At 51.3% G+C, this 12,261-nt stretch overlaps 1 protein-coding gene across 2 annotated transcripts in view; it reads left to right on the forward strand.

The window, feature by feature from the left end:
• Positions 1 to 12,261, forward strand: part of FAM135B (family with sequence similarity 135 member B) — a 278,770-nt gene that overhangs the window by 135,922 nt on the left and 130,587 nt on the right. For both annotated transcript variants that reach the window (XR_006815335.1, XM_045981336.1), the window contains exon 3: positions 1,531 to 1,610. Coding sequence is in view for 1 of the 2 variants with exons in the window: in XM_045981336.1 (XP_045837292.1) it covers positions 1,531 to 1,610 (80 nt within the window). In the remaining variant the exon portion in view is untranslated. The remainder of the gene's footprint in view (positions 1 to 1,530; positions 1,611 to 12,261) is intronic.

Here is a 12,261-nt window from a genome sequence, read left to right on the forward strand (position 1 = left end):
TCAGAGAAGAAGCCATTCGAATATTCAAACCGCGGTGGTGGCGGTGGGATGAGATTGTTGAGATGCATGCGTCTTTTCATTAATGAAGCACTGGAAGAGACCTCCTGTGTTTGTGTCCATCAGCGTTTGCTGGTGACGGGCGCATGGGGAGTCCGCCGGCAAATGCGTCCCATTCTGTCCACAGTGGAGCAGTTAGGGCTCTTGTCACTGTCGTTAATTTATGGAGCAACAGCACATTTCAAAGATGTTTTATTAAAAATCCAAATTTCTGTCTTCCCTTGCAAACCCCAACGTTCTAGAAACACAGTCAGCCTTTCTGCACAGTGGTGATGAGCACCGCAAAGGAGCAGCGTCTCCTGTGGACGGGCAGGAAGCTTCTGTCCTGCCTCAGTCTCCCTCACACAGATCTGTGAGCTGGTTTGTGATTGTGCATCCCCCATGGATGCACAATCTTGATGCGTAGTCAAGTGCCTCCATGTAACGAGCCGTTGCTCCCCAAGGAAAGAGAGTGAGGGGCTGGGAGCTCTTGGTCACAGTGTGTTTATCAGCTGATCAATACGTAACCTCGATTTAGGTGTGTTTCTGTAGAAGGCAGCACTATCTATCTGTCTGTCTATCTATCCATCATCTATCTATCATCTATCTTCTCTCATCTATCTCTTTATCTCTCTATCGTCTGTCTGTCTGTCTGTCTATCTTCGATCTACTAGCATTGACCTCATGGCCAGGGGCACGGTCCGAGCGCAGCTCATCTAATACACTGCTGTCTTTGCTGGTGTCCTCCACTTAGGGACATGGGACAGCACTTCAGCTCTACACTAGGGGCCATTTTAAGTAGCAGTCACCCACAGAAAGCACAGAAATGTGACGACAAAGAAGTAGCAGTAAACGGACTGCAGAGGACATGTGTGTCCAGCATGAGAACTGAAAACAGAGGTCGTGTGGTGCTGCTCGAGCTCAGGCAGAACAGGTGCACGGGGGCGTCCGCACTGGCATGTCCGGAGGCACGTCCGAGTGGCTGCAGAGCCCCCGAGTACCACGTGTGAGGTTGCAGATGCGCGTTAGCAGGTAGGTCAGTCCACACATACGGAATCTGTAAGTGATGAAGGTCAACTGCCTGTGACTGGCCCCTATTTTCTCTCACCATGTGGCTCGTCTGACACTCCTCTTAATGGTACACGCGGCAGAACACAAGTGTTTAGCTTTGGTGAAGTCCAGTTTTCAATTATTTGTGTGTGGATCATGCTTTCATTTGGGTTAAGAACTCATCACTTTTCTTGGGGCGCCTCGGTGGCTCAGTGGGTTAAAGCCGCTGCCTTCGGCTCGGGTCATGATCTCGGAGTCCTGAGATCGAGTCCTACATCGGACTTTCTGCTCAATGGGGAGCCTGCTTTCCCTCTCTCTCTCTGCCTGCCTCTCTGCCTACTTGTGATCTCTCTCTCTGTCAAATAAATAAATACAATCTAAAAAAGCAAAAGGCAACAGTAAGGAGTCCAATCTTCATCTGCCTGTCCTCTGTTCTTTCCTTAGGTATTACCAGATCCGAGTGACCTTGAAGGTGTCCTCAAGGATCCCCCACAGACTGAGCGCCTCCATCGTCGGGCAGACAGGTGAGCAGGAAGACGGAGCGTGGCCCTTGTTTATGCTGGTGAACCATCCTTTATGACTCCACGCCAGTGCAGAGCAGAGTGCAGCCTACAGGGCGACATCCAGTAAATCGTGTTGAATGTTGGATGAGTTTGGGAAAGGGAGGCCCACTCTTGGTGGAGCCATGTGTGTACGTTGTTGCAAGGGGAACCTGGCTGAAGGAAAACACACTCTCCCAGGGATAAACCTGGCTGTGGAGGGTTGGCTAGAGTCCAGTCAGGGAGGAGGACGGTGGCAAACGGCGTCCTGTTGTCTATCCCGATAATCAGCTAGTTATCGGGGACTGAGTAAGTTGGCAGTTGCGGTAGTGCTTCCCAGGCACAAGGAGGAGTCAAAGTCAACACGCCCAGCTTGGGGAGAAGGATGGCCAAGGACAGCTCAGTTCTGACTTGGAGGAGGCTGGGTTATTGTGGGCATCCAGGACTCCCAGCAGGTGCTTGGTGTAATGGAGTGCTGAGTCCAAAATAAAGAGTTTGTTACACAAGAGGTAAGGATAGGCACCAAGAAGAAATACTTACAGTAGTGCATTTGGTAAATGTGTAGGTCAGTCACATCCTCACATGGAAAAGTGATGCAAGGGGCCCCTGGGGGGCTCAGTCAGGTAAGTGTCTGCCTTTGGCTCAGGTCGTGATCTCGGGATCCTGAGATTGGGCCTTGTGGTGGGCTTCCTGACCAATGGGCAGTCTGCTTCTCTCTCTCTATCTCTCTCTCTCTGTCTGTCTTTCCCTTCCTGTAGTTCTCTCTCTCTCTCTCTCTCTCCCCCCCCTCTTAAAAGAATAAAATCTTTAAAAACAAAACAAAAAAACCCTATATGGATGGAAGAGAGAAAGTAAGGAGTTAAAAAGAACTATGGAAAATCTGCCTAACTTTAAAGAAACAAATAGATGTAGTGAAGATTAGTATAGACAAAAAAACCCAGTAGATTTGAACGCTATGGTCATAGCTACCCTTCAAAGAATTTCTTTTGGAACTTCCATGGCAATTGGGTCATTTTGTTATGGGCAGTGACACTATAGTGAATGGAATTACAGGCACTGAAATCCCCCCAGGCTGGGGAAGGAGAAGCCGGGGTCTGCTTAGGTCCACACCTGCAAGGGTGTGGACAGTGTGGGAACGAGCAGCCTTCCCAGCCGTCCCTGATGTCCCAGACACAGGACGACATCAAGGACTGATGGTGGTTCGTGGGCAACAGGTTGATCAGAGCCTGTGGTCTAGATATAGAAAGACGCTGGAGACCACCTTCTCCTCCTCAGACTCTGGGCAGAGTTCAGTGGCAAGTCCTAGGCAAGTCACCCCATGGGCTCTGCTCCTCTCTCCAGGGAAGAAGTCAGGACAGAGACAGGTGGGCACCTGGTCCCCCGTGTCCTGTGTGCACTCAGGAAGCCTGCGGTTCCCTGTTCACCCCTGCCTGGGTAGCGCCCCATCTCCACCCCCTACCTACCAGAAGGAGGTTGGCTTGATTGGCGGAGGGGGTGGGAATCCTGCCATTGCCTAACAACGGGAAATTTAATTTCCTCACTAGAAAAATGAGGATTTAAAACCCATCCTCTGCAGCATTCTTGTCATGGAGATTATAATGGAGAAGGACATTTTACGTTCACAGAGACTATACCTGTCAGTTTCCGGGACAGTAACCAGCCCAGTGTCAGAGTCTGTCAGTCTGACCTGTGAGTGGCCACACAGTCAGGGCTGCAGGGCTGGTCATTCTCAGGGATGAAGCTGGGACCTGGAATCCGGGCGGGATCCAGGCCCCAGCCCACCTGCTCACAGCCATCCCCAGGTTCCTGACAGGGACTCTGTTCCCTCCTCATGACTCTAGACCCTGAGCTCCGTTCCCTCATCCGTGGAGCCTTCCCTTGGAGCTGGCAGTCCCCACCCACCACCATGAGGACCAGAGAGCTGCCAGACATCCAGCTGCTGGCAGAGCCCAGGAAGGGCTTGGGGAGAGGCACACTTTGCCACACAGAAACAAAGACAAATGAAATGCAGTTTGGGAGAGGAAAAAAAAAAAGCCTTTTTTTCTTCTGGTCTTGTTTGACACAGGGATAAGTGGGGTACACTTGCCGTGCCCGTGGAATATACAGGAGCATACTATTCAAAATGGAAGGCTAACATGGAGACCAGCAAGAACCACCATAAGGATGACCCGATGAGTGAGCAAGAGAGCGTTTGTGATTTCTTACTCGAGGAGAATTTCCGGTTGCGTTATTTTCAGATAGAGGTCACGGCACTGCCACGCACGCCAAAACTCAGTGGTTTAAAACCACGATTTATTCTCGATGTTTTGAGCTGGCTGGGCTCAGCCAGGTCATTCATGTGCTGCTTTCTGCCGAGATTTCCGCAGACAGGATGGATTGTCGGAGATCATGACATCAGACGTGTCTGATCCTCGGTTGGGGTGGCCGGACTCTCAAGGGAGGCGCAGAGTTTCTTCCTCCGGCTGGGTGGGCCAACCTCTTACATGGTTGCTCAGTTCACTGAAAGAGAGGGGCGGCGGGGTTAGGGGAGAAAGGAGAGCCTCGGTCTCTAACGGGCTGGCTGGGAACTGGCACAGGGTCCCTTCCCCACATCCCCACATGGCATTGGTCCAGGCCAGGTGCAAGGCTGTCCACCTTCAAGAAGAGGGAAATGTACTCCACTCCCGGTGAGACGCCGTCTGCAGGTATGACGATGAAGGCAGTGTTAACGGTCATGTCGGCATACTATTAACCAGACGTGGTTTCCATCACCTGCATGAAGTTCTAAGGAAGCAAAAGGAAAGGAAAGTAGATGTTTAGACGATGAGGTATGATATGCTGAGAGACAGCCCAAAGGAGTCAAAACATGTGGGACTTGATGTTGTCTCTGACACTCTTGTGTCTTGCAGGGACACAGTGGAGTGGTCTTGAAGGCACAGATGGTTTCATTTGGCTGTTTTGTTCCATTTATCTCTAAAACAGAAAAAGAAAAAGGTTGCTGTGTCTAGAGATGCAGAATTCAGTAGTGGTGAGAACCAGGCTCTGGGCTTTCCTGGCTCCAACCCTGCTTCCAACACTTGCCCACTGGGCGGATTTAGAAACGTTTTTTCGATTTGATGGATTGATGGATTGATTTGGGGCTCCTCACCCATATAGTGGGGCTGGTAAGAGGTACCTGCTTCCAAGTTTGTGTTAAGGGTCGAATGAATTATGCGAGGAAATGCCTGGAACGGTGCCTGGCACAGAGTAAGCTCACGGTACCTGCGGGCTGGAGTCAGTGTCTCCATCTTGCGCACAGTGGTGGTTCACTTAGCAGCACTCTGCCCCGTGCGGGTCCCTGGGACACAGCGCTGGGGATGGGAGGCTGCCCTGCTGCTCTGGAGCAGCTCACAGTCCTCCGAGGGAGGTGGCGAAATGTCCCACGGGTCCAGCAGAGGCGGACATTGAGATGGGGTCCCAAGTGAGATCTGGAATTGGGAGCAGAGGTTGGCTCGCCCACAGAAGGTAGGGAAGGATGATATGGGCAGATGTAGCAAAATGACGGGGCCTGAGTGGTGCAGGGGTGAGCACAGGGTGGGAGAGATGAGGGGGCAGCCAAGGGGGGAAGGGAAACGGTGGGGCCAGGGGTCGGGGCCAGGGTTCAAGACATGCCAACCAAGCATGCAGGCTTCCTTGCCTTGGGTTGGCTCAGTGAAATGAGAATGTTCCAGAGACACAATCCCAATTTTGTTCAAACGTGAGATGTTGTCTCATAAATGAAGAGGCAGAATTAGACATTTTTGCTGTCTTCTTCAGCGAAGCTGTCCCCTGGTAGCCAGAGTTTTAGTGAAGCAGACGATTTATTAGATTCTCCTTCTTGATGCGAAACAAATGTTCGTCACATTTTCCAGGCTCGACGTTTTATGGTTGGATTCTGTAAATAAGAGAAAACTAATAATGCCCCATGTGAAATGTAGCATTCCCTGCCCACCATTGTGTTTCATTTTTGCAGTATGTTTTGAAAAGATGACTTGGGGAAGGTTTCTTCTTGTCTAGTGAGCTGCGTATCTCATAGAATAGACCGTGATGGGCTCTGAACTCAGAAGGGATTGTCCCCCAGGCATTCTGGAAAGATCTCAGCATTCCAGAACAGAAATGCATGCAGTCAGCTGGCTTCATGCCAGAGTGACCGGTGTCCCATCTGCTCCTGGAACTGGGTGCAGGGCAGATAGGGGGCTACTGCTCTATGGACGTGGCAGCAGGGGGGTGTTTTGCCTGGCATCCGGTGGGAATCTGAAGTCCACAGCATCTTGGTCACCACTGGAAATAGCAAAGTGTAAATTACAGGCGATCCCTTCAGCCCACCGAGGCCAGGACATCTCTGGGCTGTCCCCAGACCATTCAGGTGCCTCCAACAAACCAACGTACCTGGGACCTAAGAGACACAGGGATGAATTTTGGTCACTTAAAATGTGAAGCTTCAGGTGTGACAGGAAAAGAAACCAGAAGTGAGAAATTTTAAAATGTGATTTTCTTGCCTCAGAGCCTTGCTTACCTTTCGTAGGATTCCCAGACGGTCGTCTCCTGTCTCCAGAGGTCAAGGCTATGAGTAATTGACACGTCCGTGCCTGTGAATAAGTATTATACTTGCTTAATTGTGACAATTTCCTTCCACCACGACGGTGCTATGTCATAGCTTTTGCTGTCTCTTCCTCCGTGGAAGTGTTAGAAAATGTTCCCCTGGGGTGGGGAGGGGATGACCTCTGAAGTCAGGGAGGACGACCTCAGGCTGTTGAGCTGGGCACAAAAAAGGCACCCGCCCATCACGGCTCATCGAAGCCTGAGAGAAGATAGCACGGAAATGGTGGAAGTGTATAAAAATTACCATGATTAGTTTTAGTGCTGTTTCGAGAGGTGATTTCCATTAAGTAGAAGCATTTAAGAGTTTCATCATGAAGGGGGTGGGGGGAACATTTATTTCTTAAATGAATTAATCTAATTTCTTTTCAGGGTCCATTAAAGTGCACCTAACTATCAAATATGCCTGTTTTCATGGGGAATACTAAGCAGGTCCAGCAGTCATGCTCCCGGGCTCTGAGTAGCTCCCTGGGTCCGGAGGAGAGCTCTGCTTACGGCCACCAGAAGGATCTCTCTGGTGAAGCCTGGACTTGAACAATATGCTCCCACCTGCTCAGCCTCTGAGAGCAGCGGTCAGCTCAGAACCAGGAAGCCCAGGTCCCTCACTTTTGACTCCCTGGGCAGGACAGGAGTCTGCTCTGCTAGCTGGCCCTGTGACCCCGCTGTCACTGGGCCAAGCCTGGTGTCACTCCCCCTTTGTCCTTGAGATGGCATCTTTAAGCCTGCTTGCCCTGCAAGGCCCTCCTCTGGAAGCCCTCTCCAGGCAGGTCTGCCTCTGCCTCTGCTCTCACTGTTCCTTCCACTCTGAATGCCCATCAGCTGTCTGAAGGACATCTGAATGTCCTTCCCTCCCACTCGGGTCCAGGAGATTGGCAGAAAGAGCCGATGCAGCTCCTAGGAAGGTGCTGTCCCACCGCATAGGAATTAACAGCTCCCCTTATGAGCGTCCTTCTTACAACTGCGTACACACACGTACCTTCCCCGTTGCCGTACTTCTCCTGCGCCCTTGCGTTGTGCTCTCCTTCCGCGGCGCCTGTAACTTGGCTTTGCAGGACCACCACAGGCTCCAGCAAGCACTTTGTTCAAGATTGGAACTTGCCCAAGCCTTTGAATTCCACTGTCCCTCGCCATTGCCCCCACCTCTGTCCGCACCCGTGATTCTTAGTACAGGGACAGAGAAGCCTTGTCTCAGGATGGGACGAGCAGAGACATAACTCATGTCCCAGAGTCCCCTGCAGGATTAGGCTGGCCCCCTTCTTGGGGGAACTTTGCTGAAATGCACCCATGTCTGCCTCCCCACCAACCCCCTCCTTTCCCTGCCCTGTGTTCCCCATGCTGCTCTTAGTGGAGCACAACCATAGTAAGTCACCAGCACATGAGCCCTCGCTTCTGGGTCTGCTGCTTTATCAACTGTTTCCAGAAACCACCAGAAGTTGTATACCATTAGTTGTACTGTAGGAAGTCGAGTGTGAAGTTAGCCGGACCTGAGTTCACCTGGGTTCCTTGTGACCCTGGGCCAGGATCCTCTGTGTGTAGCCCCCTCTATAAATGGAGTATTAGAGATAGAAACAACCCTGTACTTCGGGGTCTCGGGTGGTGGGCACGGATACACTGGGAGCCCCATGCGCGTACACACGTGGCCTCCTTGCTTCGATGCCCACCATGTTTGGCAGGAATAATCTCCTAACCCACCCCAGAGCCAGTGTGCGTTCTGTGGAGACACTCAGTCTTGGACCCCAGTTTCTGAAAGTTGGCTGTGTGAGAGGCCATGGAAGCAGAGCTTGCTGGTAGACCCTGGTCTCTCCAAGCTGAGATGCGGCAGTGCCGGCACCGAGTGACGATGACAGAGAGAGTGATGAGGGCCCGGGAGGAGAGAGGCCTGACTGCTCAGGGCGTGGACAGCCTCTCTGGGTTGTGGGGGTGGGCTCAGTGCTCTCTTCCCAGGTCTGACTCCATCAGGCACACCCGGACTCCAGCGGTCTTGACTTCTGGCCTGGCGTTGTCAGGGCAAATCTTTTTGTGTTCAGAGAGCAAAGAGAGCTCCCCAGCAGGTCCTCAGGGCCTCAGGGCCTCAGCATTGGCCCACCTGCCCTGCTTTTTCCCCCCAACATAGAGTAAGACCCCTTCCTCCAGGCAGCAGCGCCACCGGCCTGCACCTAGGCGGGGCCAGCTTGCACCTGGCGAGCGTGGTTTAGGGACGGGCACCCACAGACACAGGCGAGGGTACAGGAAGGACCCCTGATGCATCTGGCAGAGACGAGGGGACACAAGCTTCAGAGAGGCCTTCCCTGTGGGTCGGGGAGAGAACAACGTGGGTCTCTAGGGCACCACACACACGTGCTCTGCCCCAGCCGGCTGGGTCCCACTCACACCGGGTGACCTAGAACCTGCTGCTGCCTTCCCCGGGCCGCATCTTCCTCCTCTGTAAAATGGGAGTCATCCTCCTCACCGCTTCTGAGTGGAGTCGTGAGAACTGAAAATGTGAATATTATGAAAGGGAGGGTGACCTCCCAAGCCGTCAGTACGCTCTGACTGTTTTTAGTTTTATCAAAGAAGCCAGAATCAGCAGACACGGGTGAAATTTATATGGACTGAAACCGTAGCCCTGATGGGTTTTTGCTGCTTCTGTAAATGCTCCTTGCGTGTCTCCTGCGTGCCCCACACCGTTGCTGGAGTCTCTGAATTCCCAGACACCCCCCCCGCTCGCTGCACAAATACTGTCCTCCCTGGTGAACTCCCGTCACTGGAGGTCCTGAGCCAGGGTTTCCAGCAGGGTTTGAGTCCCTGGCAGTGGAGAGGAGATTGTAAGATACAGACTCCTAGTCCTTCCAGTCTTATGGAAATGAGGCCGCTTTTTTTTTTTTAGATTTATTTATTTGACAGACAGAGATCACAAGTAGGCAGAGTGGCAGGCAGAGAGAGAGAGAGAGGAGGAGGAAGCAGGCTCCCAGCTAAGCAGAGAGCCCGATGCGGGGCTCGATCCCAGGACCCTGGGATCATGACCTGAGCTGAAGGCAGAGGCCTTAACCCGCTGAGCCACCCAGGCGCCCTGAGGCCGCTTTTTATTGTGAGTATTTTTGTGTGTATGTGTGGCTAGTTAGGGACATGCCCAGATCGTCTGTGTGGAGGATGACACTTACAACCCTGGCACCACGTGGCCTATTTCTGTTCTGGCTTCCTGGTGCCTGTCACAGCGCCTGGAACATGGCCGTGTTCCCTGTACGTTTATTGAACTGCGGAATGAGACATCGGGGAGTGGAGCTTGGACCCAAGAAAAGAGAGAAAAGAAGCTGAGTTCCATGCAATTAAAAACACAGTAGGCTCTCAAAGACTCAGCAATAACAGGGAGGAAGTATCTCAAAGGAAGAGTATGCTGGTTTTGGTTCTCAACGAAAAGTCATTAAGCTGTTGTTAAAAAAAGGGGGGAAATAAAGATAATTATTTGGAAAATAGCAAAGTGGCCAAGAGGCCAGACAACTGCCCTCTGATTTGGCCAAATGGTCTCTGAGGGTCTGAGAACGAACCAAGGTGTATGGAACTGGGAGCGTCTGTGTGGGAGATGTCTGGGAGGGGACGGAACCCCCGCCCAGGCCTCCGCGGGGGGACCACATCCTGTGGGATCCCTGAGTGATCAGTTTCTAGATGCCCCTCCCACGCCTCCTAAGTCTGTTCTAAAAGGGAGACGAGATGCGAAGCTGAGAAAGTCCTGAAAAGGAAACTGATGTGGGGACACCCGAGATGAACTTGGTGCATCCTGAGAACCTTGAAACTGTCGCTGTAGCTAGTAAGTTAGTCCTCCGTGGCAGATGATTGGATGGTTTCAACTTCTCTGCTCCGTGACTTATAGCTACGTGAAGAAATTCGGACGTCTTACTGCCATAACGTAGAAGACCGTTTCCCGGAGGGTGGACCTGCCTGGCAGAGGGTCCTCATTCTGGAGCTGCCCATGGTGCATTTTCACCGGGTGCTGATGGAAGACGTGTAATTGTGCAAAGAAGTATTTGTTTCTGAGACAGCTGAGGTGGTTGAGCACACGGAATAGTAACTGCCAGAAGTAGCGGGGAGCCGTCTCTGTGGGGTCCTGACTCTCCAGGACACGTGCCCTGCCTGGGCCCAGGGCAGTGTGTCCTTGTCACCATGAGCATCGATCAAGTCTGTCCCATTCAGTATTTCCACAGTGAAAATGAGGGAATTTGTGCCCCATGACATCTGTGTGTGTGTGTGTGTGTGTGTGTGTGTGTGTTTTAATCCAAGGGATCAGGGATGAGTATATCCGAACCCCTGGGATGGAGGGTGGGGGAACATTCTCGAGGCCAAATTCCTGCTGAGGGAGATATGCAACCCCCACACTGGGTCCTGGGGCTACTCCAGAGCCTCCATCCATCTGGCCCCAGACACATTCACTTCTGGTGACCCCACTTCACTTCCTAGGAAATACTGAAATGTACCCATTTCCCATTGAATACACATTTTTTCCTGTAAAATTTGTTTTTATTTTATTTATTATTTTTTATTGAGAGAGAGAGAGAGCAAGCGCGCACATGTGTGTGCACAAGCAAGGCGGGGGAGCCGAGCTGAGAAGGGGAGGGAGAGAAAGAATCCCAAGCAGACTCCATACTCAGTGTGGAGCCCGACACGGGGCTTGATCCCATGACCCTGCGGTCATGACCCGAGCCGAAATCAAGAGTCGGACACTTAACTGACTGAGCCACCCAAGCGCCCCTAAAATTTGTTTTTAAAATTAATTAGCTCCAAATAACTATTTGTAAATAGTTGTGATGTTTCTGCCTACTCAGCAAAGGTCGCCAAGTAAGGCGGTCTACCTACAAGGTCTTTGCCCATGCAGTGTAACTTTATAAAGATGAGATATGACCAATGGGTCGTTTTGCAGAAATATAATGAAGTGTTTATTAATTTGACCTTGCAACATTTTGTTTATGACTTGAATCCCATTCTTTTGCTTTAATCCCCACCTTTAAGGCCGTTGAGCAGCTTGTAGTTTCCAGGCATTTTGACAATCGCAGCCAAGTCATAAAGCTGCCCGTGTTGATGGGCCGGTGTCCTACATACGGGGCACAGTCCAGAATTACTGGACAAGTTGAATCAGTGGCCATTTCAATAACAAAAATGGAATTTTCAGTTTCCATGTTTATTTTGAGAACTAAGTTTCACCCACGCCAACAAGACCAACTAGGCCTTGTGCCAGAGACAGAATAGTCGGGGTTCTAAGGGGCTTTGAAGGCAAAGAAAGCTGGACTCACATCTCAGCTCAGTCTCTTACAGGCTTTGTGCCTTCGGGCAAGTCACTTGATCTTCCTGAATTTCAGGTCTTTCATCTGTAGGATGGGGATCATAATTTGTACCTCACAGCATGCTTAACGGCTGACATCAGCACTTCCCACAGTGTGGTGTTAACACCGATATTGCTTAGTAATTGTATGGGATTGTGAGTGATGCGGACAGGACATATCGGGGCTGAAGCCAGATAAAAGATGATTTTTCACTCACATTAAACTCCAGATGTGGGCAGACCACACTGGCACGGTGTCATCATTTGGCCATCGGACCTCAGCTCCGTCTGTCTTTCTGCTTCTGCGTCCTGACAGGCATCCTACCCAGACCCCCTTAGGGCCCAGGCTGACTTTTGGAGCTGTGGCCGTGGCATGCAAGCCACAGGCTTGGGGGAGAGGAACAGCAGAGCGAGGGTGGACAGTCCTTTCCTTCTCCTGGGTGGATCAGGGAGGGAGGGATGTTCCTACATCTCATTTCCTAGAATTTATTTAGCCACCCCTGAGAAGCAGACACTGAGAAGAGTAGGCCTTGAAGTGGGTACAATCCTAGGTTTGTCTCCAGGAAAGAAGAGACTGATTGATCCTTGCCACTATCAGCCTTTGTCCCGAGACTGCTGGGAATAATCAAGATGAATTTAGCAGACCTAGGAGATGATGCTCCTGAATAGTAGTTTCTATGGAAAACTTTCTTCATTTTCAATTTTCTTTCAAGACTGTATTTAATGCAAGAAAAAAAATGTGTTTTAGGA

Source organism: Meles meles, chromosome 1 (assembly GCF_922984935.1).
Source record: "Meles meles chromosome 1, mMelMel3.1 paternal haplotype, whole genome shotgun sequence".
Taxonomy (NCBI): domain Eukaryota; kingdom Metazoa; phylum Chordata; class Mammalia; order Carnivora; family Mustelidae; genus Meles; species Meles meles.